At 45.8% G+C, this 17,700-nt stretch overlaps 1 protein-coding gene across 1 annotated transcript in view; it reads left to right on the top strand.

Moving 5' to 3' along the window:
- LOC147688995 (ATP-dependent translocase ABCB1-like) overlaps nucleotides 1-17,700 on the top strand; it is an 856,748-nt gene that overhangs the window by 813,816 nt on the left and 25,232 nt on the right. Inside the window, exon 29 of the mRNA XM_086941881.1 lies at nucleotides 4,719-4,865. Coding sequence (XP_086798007.1) covers nucleotides 4,719-4,865 — 147 coding nt within the window. The remainder of the gene's footprint in view (nucleotides 1-4,718; nucleotides 4,866-17,700) is intronic.

Below are 17,700 nucleotides of genomic sequence, written 5' to 3'. Positions count from 1 at the left end.
TGTGTGCTGCATTGTGCAGCACTCACAGAAAGAGCAAAACGCCCTTAATGAGGTATCCCATCCTGCACACAAACAATCACTTAATAATGATGATTTACTACTTCTATGTGTGCTTCATTTAGCAGCACACATAGAAGTAACAAATCACCATTATGGATTGTTTATGTGCAGGAAGGGACACTTTCTTGCACATAAACAATTCCTCCCTGCAATACATGTACCCTTGCACTATGGAGCAAAGGTTCCTGCATTGGTACTAGCCAACTAATTGTAGTCCCAGCGCTAGGGAAAACACACAGGGGTGTATTGTTGTAAATACGGCTAATCCTTCCCTTTTGGAAATGTCAATTTCGGTGCATCTCCGTGCTTCACCATTCTTTCTTAGGGGCCGATTAGGATGGCGGTGAATCCGCATCCTCCGGGCCTGGAGGATGCGGATTCACCGCCGAGGACATTGGAAACACCCACCGCCACATTAGGATGGCGGTGGGATCAACGGCGGATTCCAAGTCCGTCCGCCGCTGATCCGCGGTGTATGCAGGCAAATATGGTGGCGGTGTCTGCAAAACACTGCCAGCCATATTAGGATGCAGGCTGAAACATGCTTTTCCACTGCATCTTTTCCGCCGTGGAAAAGCATGTGGTCTTTTGTGTTTGGGGGCCCGTTGCGGGCCCCCAGAGTGTCGGGTGGGGCATGAACATTGGGGTACCTATGGTACCCCCCTGCATTTACATGCACAAAGTGGCAGGCACCGCGCGGTGCCTGACGCTTTGTGCATGTAAATGCAAAGCATGCAATTTTAACCTTGCGGCGGGAGCTGCTTCAAGCAGCACCCGCCGCAAGGTTAAAGATACGGGATGTGACCGCCAGGGTGGCGGTCACATCCTAATTGGTATGGAGGGACCGCTGCTGCCCCTGCGGATGGTCCCTCCACCTCGGGGGTGGCGGACAGACGCAGGTCCGTCCACCATCCTAATACGCCTCCTAGTTTGGCAATGAGGTAGGTCCTTTTTTTACCAGAAGAGAGCCCAGAGCCAAACCTTTCTATTTAGAGCTATATCTGATCAAAAGGGCATTGACAAATTGTTTAAAAAGATGAATACTGATTCCTTCAAGCTGCTATGAATATGTGCACCCCATCATGACACGCTTGATCATACCAACAGAGAACAGCAGGCTGCCTGTTTATCTCTGTGACTATATAAGTATGTACAGGAGTTATCAATTTGTGGGAAATCCTGGGATCTGCTGTCACTTCAGGTCGAAATATGTCATATTTCCCCAAATGATTAATTAAAGATCATAATTCTTCACACCGAGGAGGGTCAGTCAGTAAACATGCTACAAGGAGACTGAATATTGTTGAGCATTGTTAGAAATGGGGATTCCCGGTAGGCTAGGGCATGCGCCAGAACCAGGCAGAAACCCCCGGTCCAGTCATGGCGAGGGAGCTACCCCCTGAGGATAACCCCTGCTCACCCCCTTGGTAGCTTGGCACGAGCAGTCAGGCGTATCCATTCCCAGAGGGAATGTGTAAAGATTGCGCAACACACACACAGCGGCGACACACTAGGCACACTACAAAAGAGACTCCAAAAATAGCCTTTGTATTATAAAAACACATTAGAATCACAATCACAGATATATACATTGTGCCAACCGCCACCAGGACATTATTTACAGGGGATTGTGTACAGGGTAGCGCCAATGAGGTCGCTGCCAGAACCATCGCACAAGTACATGTAGTAAGTATAAAACAACCAGTAATAACCGCCCATAGCTACTGGTAAAATAATGAACTTAACAACCTTGCGATAAGCATAAACCACATTAGATCAGGCATAAACAAATACATTGTGCAATAACCATTGGGCATAAATCACACTATGCTTAACATTAGGCATGACCATATTAGCATTGGGCATAATCACATGAGACATCTCATTAGGCATAAAAGCATTAGGTTTAAAACCTCAGACATAGAAACACATTAGATATCATATCAGCATTAGTCACATTGGGCATAAAATCAGTCAATGCATGACCACCAGTAATAAGCGGATGGCAGCAAGTGGCCGCTGGCCTAGTAATGACCTCCGCACTGTCTAAGGCCTAGAACATCATGTAACACTTGCGCTAGTCCGCACATGAGTATAAAGCACCTTATGCAAGAGATACTTAATAGGCCTAAACACGATGGCAAAGCAGGGCAATCTCCATACTAAATCATCCCCCTGCGCAGGTATGAGCATAACTTCACATTAGGCCAAAACCGGTCCTCCATGCCCCTCGGTATACACTTAGCGTCATGGTTGGCCCCTTAGAAAAAAAGTCACTTGCACCACAGTCTACGTGGCAGCCCCACCGCTCTGCAGAACAGTTTGCCCAACGTTGCAGCTGCCCTCTCCTGTGGCGCAGCTGTGACCAAGTTGAGCCCCACTCTGAGATTTAAAAGAAACAAATTAATGGTGTCCAAAATAAGAAAAGTTGCAGCAACTGCGGTGCTGCTGTGTGTCCCCAAAGTAGACACTGGCTTCTCCAACTGCACGGGAGTCCCACTCCGGGGCTCTGAAGCAAGAAAGAATGCCCCTGTCGCAGCCGCCTGCCACTGCAGTGCAGCTGGGAATACAATGTACCTGGCAGGCTCAGGATCAAATGCAAAGTCCCCCGGCAGGCTGCCACTTAATCTAGGCAGTCCCCGCAGTCCCGCCCAAACCCACACAGCAGCTTAGCCTCCCCCGCTGACTGTTCCCTGGAGTGAGCGCTGGCTGGAGACTTCACCACTCTTCCAGGATGCGCGGCTCACACTGCGGGACTCTCTCCTTCTGGCTGCGGGCTGAGTGGCACCACTGGCATGGGCAGGGCCCTCCCAGTACATGGGAGCCCTGCTCAAGAGGACGCAAACTCCTGGACTCCTCTTTGCCGCACCTGCACGGGACTCCCCTCTACTGTCGGAAAGCCCCCACCTAGGGAGCGAAGTCTCCGGTGTTCAGGGGGCAATGTGCCAGCACGGAGCAGGCTCCCGCCTGGCTTCCTTGCAGCCACGGGGCTCCCTCGGCACCACGGTTACTCACTTCCGGATGGCTTCCTCTTCGCACCCTGCCCACAGTTAGGCACAGGTCCTTCGCTATTGGCACTCCTCTTTCTCTGGTGCCAATCACAGCTTGGCTACCCTGACGTCACAGGGGAAGCCCTCCGTGTCCTTCTCGCGGCTCGGGCTGCGGTGGTGATTCGTGGGGTGGGCACCCGCTTTCAAATAAGAACAATTGCAGGCTAGGCACCAGCCCAAATGCACACAACATGAGGTAGGCTCCTGTGAATTAATTGCACAGAAAATGTGGGGTGGGAACCTGCGAGAAAAATGCAGGAAACGTGGGGTGGGCACCCACGCTACTTTAAAAAAAACAATGTCCACATGCAGTGTAGGGGGGATCCCCACGCTGGGATTCCTCCAGGACACTTGAGCAGCTCTGCACTGCAGGAGACAGACACTCCCCACCTTCCTGGGGCACAGAAATGTGGTGCAGTGCTCATGAAGTGCTGGGAAGCTAGCAGGGTTGGGCACAGGTCAGCGGACCACATGGCAACTCTTTCAGGCAGAGCAGCAATCCCTTGGGATAGTCAGGCATGGAGAAGATGGCGACCCTGAAGTGCAGCAGCCCATGCTCCAGTGCAGCTCCTTCTTAGTTAAGCAAAGTGTCCAAAAGGGCAAAGGGACAGAGTTCGGCACAGGCTGGCCAGCACGAAGGGACCCTCAGGAGGCAGCAGCTGGGGCCCGCAGCGCTTCCTCCAGGCAGAGTGTCCCCTCCAGTCCAGTAAGCACAACAACCACACGGGCTCACAGCCCATGTATTTATACAACTCCCTACCCTGCGTATGGAAGGGGGTAGAATCTTCTGGAAGGGTCTGGGGGTGGGGTTTCTGGAAGGGTCTTGGAAGTACCAGTCCCAACTGGCACTGGAAAGGGTGTTAGTAGGGGGCGGAGCCAGCCTTGTACAGGGCAGGCACTGACCTAGTCAGGGACAGGGGATTTCTCCACCAATTTTTCCAGTTGCAGACCTCCCACTCAGCCTGGCCCTGACTCCCTGGAGCAACCCACTCCTCACCAGCCCCAGTCACTTCTAGAAACAGACACGTAGGCAGGCACACAGCAATGCCAACTTTTAAAAGTGGCATCCTTAAAATAGTAAAAGTAAATCTGCGCACACCATTGCACAACATTTATCATTTCCTTTCCACACATACCAAATATGCCATACTTATTTTGTTTTATTTAGGAATTATCCCATAAGGGGGGGGTGTTCCCAATGTTAGCCTATGGAGGGCAGAGAGCCCACGCACTCTTCACTGCTAACCAGTGCTAAAGTGCCCAGAGTCCTAAAACCACGAACACCATGTCAGCAAAAAGGCTAGGAGGAAATCAAAAAGTTTAGAGATGACCCTGCAAAAAGGGCCAAGTCCAGCAAGCATGAATAGATGACAGACCCCACTTATGACAGAAAAATGTATAGATGAACATGGAATGATTGGGCTTACTGGAAACATGACATTACAGGCCATTAGCCTATTAAACATCCTACTTAGCGTGAGTAGATGTGATCCAACTGTTGTTTCCTTACTGAGCAGAATAAAATACAAATTCACTATACAGTCCATGTGCAGCTGCTGTTACTTTGGATGAAATATACTTTTGATCCTTTCTCTTCCAAAAATGTAGAAATACAAAACACGAGTTGGAGATAAAGGAGCCCAGCTCTCTGGAGGACAGAAACAAAGGATTGCAATTGCTCGAGCTCTTGTCCGAAAGCCCAAAGTGCTACTTCTTGATGAAGCTACCTCTGCCCTCGACACTGAGAGTGAACAGGTTTGTAAAATCATAATACTGCTTCATATTTTGCTCACTCATGTAGAAGGTGTAAAACGTTGAGGCTTTGTCACTGTGGAAATTTGTTATAGAATTCAGCTCAATGACCACAATTCACATTCATGATTTCTCTTACCAATGTAAATTATGATGATTGAGTAGTAAGGTAGTGCAGATATATTTATGTTTGCACGTAAAGATTTGCGACGGTGATAAACTGTCCCTTTCCTAAATTTGCAGTTTGTCACTTTTACAAAACTTTGCCTCTAGTTCTAAAATCTTGCATAAAGGTGTTATGATGAATGTATTGAACAAATATTGCAACAACAACATCCTCTTAATTACATGTTTTTTTATTGAAACATATTTTTTTGTGTTTTACCACGTTTTCTAAAATTCTTTGCTACCTTCTTCAATTAATTTTGCGATTACGGAGAAAAAATCTTCACAATTATGCACCTTGCAGCCTAGTAGTATGTTTCAAACTATCCCAAAAACTTTGACCAAAGCCAACATTTTAGACCCAGGTGGAATGAGAAGCTGTCTCAATGTTCCAAACAAGTTAGTAGCCAAATGTCCCTGAATGACTTCCTCATACCCTCTCAATATGCAATTTCTAGAAAAGTAAATTGAAGATACCATGGCCTTCTCTCACTAAGGAGCTGAACTTGTTTTGCATCGATTACAGAGTTTGCTATAGACCTGGATGCAAAGATAAAGCTACTTTGTAAATGCAATGCATGACAGAGCAGAAAAGTAAGTTACAGAGAGGGACTGCAAAGCTAGAAACTATACAAAAATGAAACTGAATAAAGTGAGTCTTTGCTTGTTTTTACCTTCAATAAGTGAGCAGCATGGATCCCATATGCATAGGAATTTATCATAAAGTTCATTTGAGCAAATGTTATTTTCTCAATTCCCATGTTTTTGTACACTCCAATAAAAGTCCATCCATCAATTCACTCATCCAGCCATCCTCCCTTTCATGCATTCGCCCACCCTTTCCCTCATCCATCTGCCCTTCCACCTCTCATCCATCCATTCTTTCACGTATCCATCCAAGCTTTCATCTATCGATCCACCATCCCTTTCACTCATCCATCCACTCTATCTTCCATACACCCATTCTTCCTTTCACTCATTCATCCATCCTTTTGTTCATTCGTCCACCCAATCACTCATCCATCCTTCTGTTCACCCATTCATCTGTCCATTCTCCCTTTCACTCGTCCCTCCTTTCACTCAGCCATCCATCCTTTCACTCAGCCATCCTTTCACTCATCCATCCATCCTTTTCCTCATCAACTCTCCATCCACTCTTTCACTCACCCACCCATCCATCCAAGCACCCACCCTCTCATTTACTCATCCATCCTTGCTTTCTCTCAATCATCCATCATCTACCCTTTCGTCATCCATTCACCCTCCCTTTCACTCATCATCCTTTCACTCATTCAGCGATTCATATATCCATCCTTTCACTCATGCATCAGTACACCCTTTCACTCACCCATCCATCCATGCATCCATCTATCCTTTTGTTCTCTCACTGGTCAAATTGCAGAAAGAAGAGACCATCAGGAACTCCACCCTGGCTGTATTTGCTAATGTTGGGGGTTAACAATGTTCCAGCATCCATCCTTTCACTAAACCATTCTTTTGCTCATCCATCTATATACCCTTTCACTTTATCCCCTTTTTCACTCACTCATGCATAGTGTCACTCACTCATCGATCAACCCTGTCTCTCATAATCCATCCACCCTTGTTATAATCATTACTTTCCATACACCCTAACCATCCTTTAATACAAAGTCCATAAAAACAACTTTTACAAGCAAACGATACACCAATTATTGAAAAAGAAACAAATATACATTTAAAAACATCATAGTCTGTTTTCAATGGAAGACACGCAGAAACATAACAAAGGAAAATTCTCATTGAATTCTGAGATATGGCAAGCCAATATCTCAGTCTGAAAAAGAAAGTGTATCACCTGAATTTAACTTTCAGGGACCACCCTACACCTCACAAATCAACCCCACCACAACAATGTATCACACTATTCTATCCCAAGTAAGGCAGGTAGAAAACAAGTTTAATTGGACAATTGTCTATAAACATTTAAAAAGCACATAAAACAGTTATAATACATGATTTAACCACATCTATCTGGGAGACACCCCCTCCTATTACAGTTAATCACTAAAACTGTGTTTGACAGACCCTAAAAACCAAGCCATTCCTACTGCCACATCTAAATAATGCATTTTTTATAACAACTCAACAGCTTTCCTCCCTTGAACAGTTTCATATTTTAAAAGACAAGGGTCTTACAATCTTATTACAGTCCATAAGTAGGTGCAATAGGGAGCCTTTTAAGTTCAGGTTGCAGGGGCAGAGATCACTGTTCTGCTGGACCAAGGCCCAGCGTGGGATGGATAAATGGATTGCATTACATCCCTCTTTAACCCTTAAGATTTAATTCCATAAACTGGCGTCTGGTAACTGCATCAAATCTGGAAAGACAAAATCCTGCCTAGAGTAGGAATTGAGAAGCTGATTCTTGCTCAAATAGGTCAGATCATTGATCTCGGTTACCATTACTGCAGACTCTTTCAATACTTTTTTCGTGGGAAGGGGGACCAGGAAATATTTGTGCCACAGTCTGTATGGAGATTTTTTTTTAATAACAAAGTTTATTTGGTTATTTTGCAATATTTAGGGGTTGCAGCCCCACCATGGCAAAAGACATGTACACTTAGCTTGTGCCAACAACCATATTTCCGATTTATAGCAACATCCACCGAAAATGTTGGTGACATAAACGAAAAACTTACAGACAGGTTCTGGTCTCCATATTCAGGCAAGCGGGGTATTCGTCATAGTGTGCAACATTAAACATATCCATAGACATATTTTAGAACTTACAGTGGGGATACCAGCACATAAAAACAAAATGATCCAGTCTCAGGGGTCTGACTCAGGCAAGGGAGGGAAGGTCAATACCATGATAGTCTGCCCATCGAGTCCAGATTTTACAATGTTTAGCGGGCACCCTCGGGCCTTCAGAAACAGCAATCTTGGCCCGATACATATATCTAGCTCAATTTTCCATTCGCCCAACGTCATCGGGCGATGTTGCTTTCCACATTTGCGCCCGTCCCTCTTGGCTATGGTGAGAGCTAAAAACAAGAGGTGCTGCTTATACCTGTTCCGCCCAATGTCCTCTGTTGAATGTAACAAGAAAAGGCTAGGCTTTAGTGGGAGATGCTATTACAGAACATGATGGAGACACGAACAGATTTGGCGCCAAAATGTCTGTAACGCCGAGCAGCTCAAACCGTGTGTAGTAATAACCTGTCATCCCTATCGCACTTCAGGCACATGGGAGACTAAATAATGCCAATCCGCCATGGGCGCCCTGGTGTAATATGCGCAATGTATGTACTTAAATTGGATAAGCCAAAAACGCATGGAGACCGCCGCCCCCATAGGGCTGGCGATGGCTTTGGCCCAATCATCGTCTGTGATTTTGGGTATATCCGCTTTCTATGCAAGCCGTGTCTTGTCCAGTGGTGGATGTATGGGTTGTCAGCGTCTGATAGCCGTGTTCGATCTTGTGGGGTCCTAGGTCTCCTGTAAGCAACCGGTCCTCAATGAGCTGAAACTCAGGGAGGGATTCAAGTTTGTTGATCTGGGGTAGAAGTGCTTGTCAAAGTTGAAGGAACTTATATAATTGTGATTTTTGCAAATCGAAATCATCCTGTAGATGTTGAAAAGATTTCATTGAGGTGCCCCGCATTACATCACCGAGGGTCGAGATCCCGACGCAGTGGCACCCTGTAAACCCTTTTAATGTAGTCAAGGATCGGAGGTATGCGCCCTGCCATAAGGGAGGCATTTCAGTAAGTGTCCCCTGCCAGCCCATCTGTCGGGTCTTAGCCCGCCAGATGGGCTAAGATCCAGTGGTGTTGTATCACCACTCTGCCAGCCGGTGGCAGATGATCGTGACAAACTGAACTGTTCAACAGGTGGAGGAGAAGAACCTGATCCATAGCAGCATTTTCAGCCGAATATGCTGGAGTCGTGGGGGAGCTATACCACCATTTGTTTATTACCAGAATATTGGACTCTACATAATAGGTATAAATATCTGCTTCTGCGGCGATCCCACCACAATATGTGGATTGTGTACATGTACGGAGCGCCACTCTGATCGCCCCACCGCTTCACATGAATATATTTTGTATGGCTGCGACTTGTGCGAACCATGAGCGCAGAATGGGGTATGGGTAATTCTGGAGGAGATACAGAATACGGGGCAGCGACACCATTTTAAAAATGGCTGAGCGCCCATATAGGGAGAGACAACCACACGGTGGTTTTGCTGTTAAGGCTAACCAATAGCGAAGTAATATTGCATGCCCAGGAGACTTTCGGACATTGGGAAATATATATTTATATATAAGATATTTGAAGCCATCCGTCGCCCGGGAAAGCTGCAATGCCCAGGCCTCACGTCTATGATGCCCGCACACCGGGAATAATATAGATTTGGCGGAGTTAGCATGGAGGCCAAAGTTCCCCCAAAAACCCAGAGGATTCCCAATATACGTGGTCCCAAATATCAGGGATCAGTCATAAAAACAAGGACATCGTCCGCATATGAAGCTATGCGGTCCGAGCGCGACTGTGACCAGTCAAACCCTCGAAGGACCGGGTCACTCCTAACCCACACCACCAGGGGCACAATCGCAAGAGCAAACAAAAATGAGGACATGGGACAGTCTTGTATAGTGCCCCGCTGGATAGAAAAAGTCTGTGAGTGGTGCCCCGCAACCCGGCCCGACGCCGTGAGCTCCTTGTATAGCCGGCGCACGTAAGCCAAGAATCGTGACCCCAAGTTTATTGCCTCGAGGAGTTCGTATAACTTAGCTCAGGGAGTCGAACACCTTATCTATGTCGGCAAGAAGCAGGGCAGCTGAACGGAGATTTTTAATAAAGGACACACTACTCCTTACTTTATTTATAATTTATTTATTTATTAATTTATAACATTTTATATAGCGCAGGCTTGATCCGGAAGGATATCAGAGCGCTTTACAGTTTGAGGGAAATGAAGGTTACAGATCAGTACATGAGTCAACCTTGAATCTCCTCCCAGTTGTCTTTAGATACGTTGATCACTTCATTGTCCTCTGAGAGACAATTTAAGTGGTTGTATGACTTAACAACTACTGCCTAAACCACGACTTCTGGATCAACGAAGGCAAAAACAATGACCATTACTTAACCACTACATTTTAAACCACTACACCATAAACCACGAAAAAATTACATTTAATGTCATTTTTTCTAAAATACTATTTTAGATGTTTTCAAAAACGAGCACACTGATCATATGCTGTTCGTTTTAAAATTAAAGCAACACTGCCATCTTCATTTTTTTTAACTTTTAATCTTCATGTACTTTTCAATCTATATATATATTTTTATTCGTATTTGTGGGGGGGAGTCCCCCCACACCTCCCATTTACCCTTTAAAACGTTTTCCTAGCATGCTCCGATGTTCTATAAGTCGTGGTTCCATCCTTCGTTGTTCCTTCTTTCGTGGATGTTACCTTCGTGGTTCAGCCCTCTTCGTTGTTTAATCTTCGTTCTTCAGGTGAGCTGTTCTTGAAACATCGTGGTTTAGGATGTTTCACAATTTAAGTATCTTCAGACCTGAGTGAAGGACAGCAGACTCCAGGAGACTAAGTTGAACTCTCGCCTAACGCCCTGGACCATAGTTTCCTGCCCCTTCTAATTTGTCCCACTGACAGAGGGGATTGAGGGAAAAGATCCCTCTTCCACACAGGCCCAGCAGAGATATGTCCCCTCCATGAGCCCTCAATAGTGGGATATGGGACACCCCCCAAATTTCCATTTGAATCTAGACAATAGGCTGGCCTGCAGTAGTGTCTTCTGCTTAGTACAGTTCCAATGCGTGTCCCATTTCAAGTTCCTCCTAAAATTCAAACCCAACTATTTATATTGGTCGACTTGCTCCACCTACAATTTAACCTATGTACCAGGTGAACTATTTTACTCTTTTCCCAAAGCCCAGGATCTTGGTCTTCTCCAGATAAAAGTAAGATCTACACCAAGTAAGAATAGAATTGCATAATAAGCTTTCTGCACAGCTCACTGTCTCTGAAAAACACCAAACAGATTAAACACAGGAGCTGCTTAAAACTTGCTATAGTATTTCAGCTACTGGCATAAGTCAACCATCTATATGTGCAGGCTTGTCTAGCCGTAGCAGGCATCAGGCATTTCTCCAGGAGGTTGAACGGGTAAGGGGCGATTTTTGTTTTTGTTACTGGGGGCCGGTTTTTCAGTGGAGCTGCTATATCGGCCTGCAGTAGTAAAAGCTGCAGGAGGGCTGGTCCATCAATATTGCCAGGGCTGCTTTGGGTTCCCAGTCCAGTCCTGTATATGTGTCTGGTAAGCAGTGGCATAACACAAAACGATTGACCCGCCTGCAGAATGTGATGAGGGGCTCCTAAGTATTTCTTATCTTTCAGGTGGCCTTTGGCTGAATCGGGGCCCCTTAAGGGTCTAGGGGGCCCTTTAGGGTTTGGGGGGCACTTTAGGGTTGAGGGTCCTCTGATCCACAGGGGCTTTAGTGATGCCCCTGGTGCTAAGCAAGGGACAACATAACAATAATGACTGTTCAAGCGACATGGCCAAAAGCATAAATAACTTGGAATCAATCACATACAACGACAAACGACAGAGACTCAGTCACAAGATGAAACAGAATCAAGCATTGAAACAAAAACAAGTAACTCTGGAAAGCGAGGAATTACAACTGGGTGTAAATGAGGAATTTCCGAAAAACGTTCTACAAATACACTCCGAAGGGCTCTTAAGATAATTAAAATCTTGCAACATAATCAATCAATAACAGCCATAGTGTTTCTACCTCCAAGCAAAACTCAAGAATCTACTAAACGGCCAAATGATTAAAAAAAATGTTTGACTATATAATACCTCAAAAATACACCTTCCCTGATTAGGGTACTTTAATATTTATACTGAAACCAGAGTAATACCCATTATCTTTAAACCTAACCATGATCAACCAACCATTCATGATTCATCATCCAAATGAAAAGCCTTTAATGATCATCAGAATATAAGAGCAGGATTAGAAAGAGACAGTGGTAAAACTGCTATAGGAGATGGAAAAGAAGGCAGACCTCTAAGAGAAGGCTGGAACTTGAGAGCCCTCAACGCATGGTCCCAAATCTCTTGAGCATAAAATAAAATCTGAATCAACATTAATGGCCTGTGTAAGTATCGTTGAAAAATTAATAATGCAAATATCACAGTACAATTAACAGGAATTGAGCCTGACAGCTGTGCACGAATTTATAAACTGCCACTGACAAAACACAGCTCAACAATGGGCGTTTTCTCCTCCGTGAAGTGCAATCATTGGCACTGGCGGACTCGAAGGAGGTCCATCATGGATTCATGGATTCGGGATAAGTCGTTAGGGGGTGACACCACGAGTTACCTGCACTGGGTGACACCAACCCTAGTGACGCCGCTGCAGAACATGAAAAACTCCTGTAAAATATTTCCAGGTCTGACATCAATATAAACTGACCTTATCTCTCCTGAAAAAATTATGAAAGGGATCATCAACCAGGCTGTTCAAGGAGCATAGCAGGATGAGACCAGATGTGTGTACAACATCATGTAGCATCTTACTTTTGATACAAAAGGGGATGATGGACGGAGCGTTTGAGCAAATCAAACACTCACCCCAGTCAACTGATCTGGGTTTAATCCATCACTATTCTTTAGCTCACTCAGCCACCCCAGTACAGACATGGCCATATGCAAATCAGTCTGACCCTGTGCATCATGGGAACAGTCCAGCCCGAACTGCCAAGCCATGTCTTCCCTGGACCGGAAACAAGCATCCTGGGACCGGTTTCGGATTCATAATCCTCATCAGCCAGGCTATCTTGAATCCAGTGGCCAAGTGAGCAAGGGACTCACGTCTGAACATACCCTGCCAACTTAGGGCGAACAAAGTGATACAAAAGGGGATGATGGACGGAGCGTTTGAGCAAATCAAACACTCACCCCCAGTCAACGGATCTGGGTTTAATCCATCACCATTCTTTAGCTCACTCAGCCACCCCAGTTCAGACATGGCCATATGCAAATCAGTCTGACCCTGTGCCTCATGGGAACAGTCCAACAAGAACTGCCAAGCCATGTCTTCCCTGGACCGGAAACAAGCATCCTGGGACCAGTTTCGGATTCATAATCCTCATCAGCCAGGCTATCTTGAATCCAGTGGCCAAGTGAGCAAGGGACTCACGTCTGAGCATACCCTGCCAACTTAGGGTGAACAAAGCGATACAAAAGGGGATGATGGACGGAGCATTTGAGCAAATCAAACACTCACCCCCAGTCAACTGATCTGGGTTTAATCCATCACCATTCTTTAGCTCACTCAGCCACCCCAGTTCAGATATTGGCCATATGCAAATCAGTCTGACCCTGTGCCTCATGTGAACAGTCCAGCTCGAACTGCCAAGCCATGTCTTCCCTGGACCGGAAACAAGCATCCAGGGTCCGGTTTCGGATTCATAATCCTCATCAGCCAGGCTCTCTTGAATCCAGTGGCCAAGTGAGCAAGGGACTCACGTCTGAGCATACCCTGCCAACTTAGGGCGAACAAAGCGATACAAAAGGGGATGATGGACGGAGCGTTTGAGCAAATCAAACACTCACCCCCAGTGAACTGATCTGGGTTTTATCCATCACCATTCTTTAGCTCACTCAGTCACCCCAGTTCAGACATGGCCATAAGCAAATCAGTCTGACCCTGTGCCTCATGGGAACAGTCCAGCCCGAACTGCCAAGCCATGTCTTCCCTGGACCGGAAACAAGCATCGTGGGACCGGTTTCGGATTCATAATCCTCATCAGCAAGGCTATCTTGAATCCAGTGGCATCTTACTTTTGCACTTTTAGAATGCTTTTGCAAAAGACATGGAAACTTGACGTGCCAAGATTGCTGGGTTTAGAATCATTCTCTAGCCCAGTGGGCAGACCGGCATAGTGTCTGGTTACATTTGCGAAAACCAATTTAAACATCAAAACTAAAACAGTTGATACCATAAACCTGCTTACCGAGGGTTAAGTGCACCTAATGATGAAAATGCTTTAAGTTTCAAAATTGTTTATACTGAAGATACATCTCAACCCTGGATCCAGGCAAAATCTACCAAAAGAACTTTCTAATTTGGTAGCAAAATGGTCAAATCTTGACATTATAAGAACTAGCGGTTCCAATTTAAAAGTAATGCACTTCAATCCCACGAACAATCAATAGGAAAAAAGCACGTGATATGGGAAAAAACTAGAGTCAAGCAATCCACCCCAAAGAAGCAACCCACACCAAAGAATCAATCCCTCCCGCTCAATTTTAATAATGCACTACACTCCATGGCCATGGGTGACGTAACGAGCACTCGCCATCTGACAAACATGTATATTTCACTCACACATTGGATTATATCATCACCTCCATTAATCTAGTAAACCAAAGTCAGTCATTCAAAGTATAACATCAGCTGCAAGGCAAACGCTCTCTGCAAACATGAGGCATATGTACAAAGAAAGGACACAGTGTGGCTGCAAGCAATGCAGCTGCACTGCATCATTTAAAAAATGCAGGGGTGCACCATCATTACAAAAATACAGCGCACCCCTGTGTTTTCCATTGTGCTGGCACTGAAAAAGCTGTCTAGCCGCAGGGCAGGCACCTTCACACCATAGATTGATTTGCTTCAGGGATGATTGTTCATGTGCAGGAAGGTGTCCCTTCCTGCACATAAACAATCCTTAATGGCGATTTGCTCCTTCTATGTGTGCTGAAAAATGCAGCACACCTAGAAAGAGCAAAAAACGAGAACTAAAAGCGTTTCTCTTCATTGTGCCATTCTAATGCCACCCTTTCATAGGCGTTAATTTTTGGCACTGCCTCACATTTTCCATTTCTTGTGAATCTGGGGCAGAGTCAAAAAGCATGGATACGCCCACTGCAACACCCATTACTCGCCCTTTTGACACAGAAAACTGCATCAAAGGGTACAGTATTTACAAGCAAAGTAGCTTAGTGCTGCCTAGTAAATATTTAGAAGGGCATTGCACCACCAGAGTGCCTTAAAAAGTGATGCTCCAGTGGTGCAATCCCTTGTAGATATGCCCCTCGTGATCTTAAATATCAATGAATACACTATACCACGCACAAGAAATGTAGGGAATGTGGTCACTATGCACAAAGCTAAATGAATACAATGGTGTACAAATGTGAAAGAACTTGTACAAAAATGGACGATGAACCCAACTTTAACCCCCTCAACAACTTACAACCACTATAATCCCACCAATTGGAGTGGAACTATGGATAAAATAGGACTTTATAACCACATGTGTAAGGCCACAAACTGAATGCCTGTTTGTATTGGGACCCTCATTCACTGTAGTAGTGGCATGCTTCATCATCAGGTTGTATCCTGGTCCCTAAAAACCAGGTAGGTTTCAACCATGTTCTAGGGAGCCCTTTGGAGATAATCGCTACTGACCTGTAAGATAAAAAATACCTAAAAATACCCAGTTATCCCTTTAATAAGGGTGTTTCAGGGACACATAAAGACATATCTTGAGTGATAAAGAAGAATTTATGACCCTAAACCCTAAATTAGGTCAACATGTTTCAGCCCTAATTGGTAAATGGCACTAAGGGTTCCGTGAACGTTCATCAGGACTAGATGGAAATGAAGGGGATGCAGAAAGGACAATTTGTCTCCTAAACATTGTCCTATGCCTTATCCATATCCTGCCGGACACATAGACCATACCAGTGGCGGCTGGTGACATTTGAAAGTGGTGGGGCAGAAAGTGATAATGATACTGCACCGTAGCGAGCGAGCATAGCGAGCGAGCCTGGACCCCCCAAGGAGAGTTCGGGGGGATTTCCCCCCGCGAAAATGTTGAAAAAATGGTGGAAAAATGGTGCATTTTCAAGCAAATTTGAGAAAGCAGGAAGGTTAATAAAGCAATTGTGAAAGTGCAGGTATTACATTATTAAAGATCTGTCATATACCATACTAGGTAGCTGCTTATTCAGTATAACAACAGAGCTTCATAACAGACAAATGCAGTGACTCACTGACCTCTTTACAGCATTTTGTGATCTGGATCAGGTACATGTTCCTTGCAGCAGGCATATTAACCTTCTCTGCTACCTTTCCATGAGTCAAAACTTCCATTAGACAAAACTCTGATCTCTCTCTATGATAAACATGACCTGGGGCCACAAATTATGGCAGAGCAATGCGGGGAGTGTTTTAGGGTGTCCCATGGCAATGAGGGGTCATGGGCTCCAACTGAGTCAATTCTATTCAGTTCTTCACCTCTATAGTTCGGCCCCCCCCTTACCATGAGCCCAGCACTCAGCAGTGTCAGCAGAACCAAATAGACCTCGGTGGTGCCTGTCCTTTTAGGGGCGCCCGGGCAGTCAGCGACTACTGTCCTCTGACAACCAGACCCCTTTTTTTGCTGTTGATGTCCAGAGGCTCAACCCTAAGTGTTGGACCCAAAGCAGATCGCCAAGTAACCCTACAGCAGTGGCCCTGTGGGCAGTGAAGTCCCTTCGTCACACACCATGAAAAGCTAGAGTTGATCCACCTAACTCAGCCAGCAATGCTTGCCTGCCTGCCTGCCTTAAAATCCCACAAGCCCCCTGTTAGACCTGTCAGCCCTTGGGTGGTCTTTTCCTGTATTTTTTGCCTTTGCCTCATTTTTCACACCTACTTTTTGTTGGCTTTAGGACTCTGAGCACCCTCCCATTGCTAACCAATGCCAAGGTGCAGGTGTTCTCTTCCCCCAATATGGCTGCCACTGACCCCTTTTACTGCAGCATGGTCTGTATAGGCGCACTCTAGTAGCCAGGAGCTGGCTGGAACCCTTAAACAATGTTGCCATACCAGCCTGCCAGCCTGCCCATAGCTAGAATGAGGGAAGCTCCTGGAACCTTCTAGAATAGGGGAGGCACCAACTGCCACTGCCAACTGCCAACTGCCAACTGCCACTTTATAAGGAAAAGGAGGGAAACTTTCTAGTCAGTTGGGGCATCACTGACCTGGGGAACCCACGCAGGAGTTTTAGGCGGGAGGGCCTAGTGAGGAACCTATGCTACTGGGAGTGACCCGAAGAAGTGAGGTAACCCCCTGGGGAGGAGGGCGGTAGGCCGGGAGAGGCCCGAGGTCGCCCCTCCCCCGGGGTTCTCTGAGACTGGGCCCTGTTGGCCCCTTTCCCCTTCGAATGTGCCTCAGGAGTATTTACCAGCCTGAAATGTTTAGTGTGCACCGTATCCACAAGCCTGAAATGTTATAGTGCACCGTATCCACAAGCCTGAAATGTTTAGCGTGCATCGTATTTACAAGCCTGAAATGTTTATCGTGCACTGTATTTACAAGCCTGAAATGTTTAGCGTGCACCGTATTTGCGAGCCTGAAATGTTATAGTGCACTGTATTTACAAGCCTGAAATGGGAGGGAGATTCACTTCACTGTACTGAGTTTTCTTGCAGAGGTGGGCTTCCACAGTATTCTGATGATCTGCTCTAGGTCGCAAGCCGACCGGAATTCACAAGAAGAAAGGCTTGTCACAAATAATTAAAGGTTGTGTTCTTTGGAGTTCCTTGTTGGACTGCGAAGTACTTGCCGATATGTTGTATTACCCTTAAGGAAAGG

Source organism: Lissotriton vulgaris, chromosome 10 (assembly GCF_964263255.1).
Source record: "Lissotriton vulgaris chromosome 10, aLisVul1.2, whole genome shotgun sequence".
Lineage (NCBI taxonomy): Eukaryota > Metazoa > Chordata > Amphibia > Caudata > Salamandridae > Lissotriton > Lissotriton vulgaris.
The sequence above is the reverse complement of the archived record's forward strand: the minus strand, read 5'-3'. Positions and strand labels throughout refer to the sequence as shown.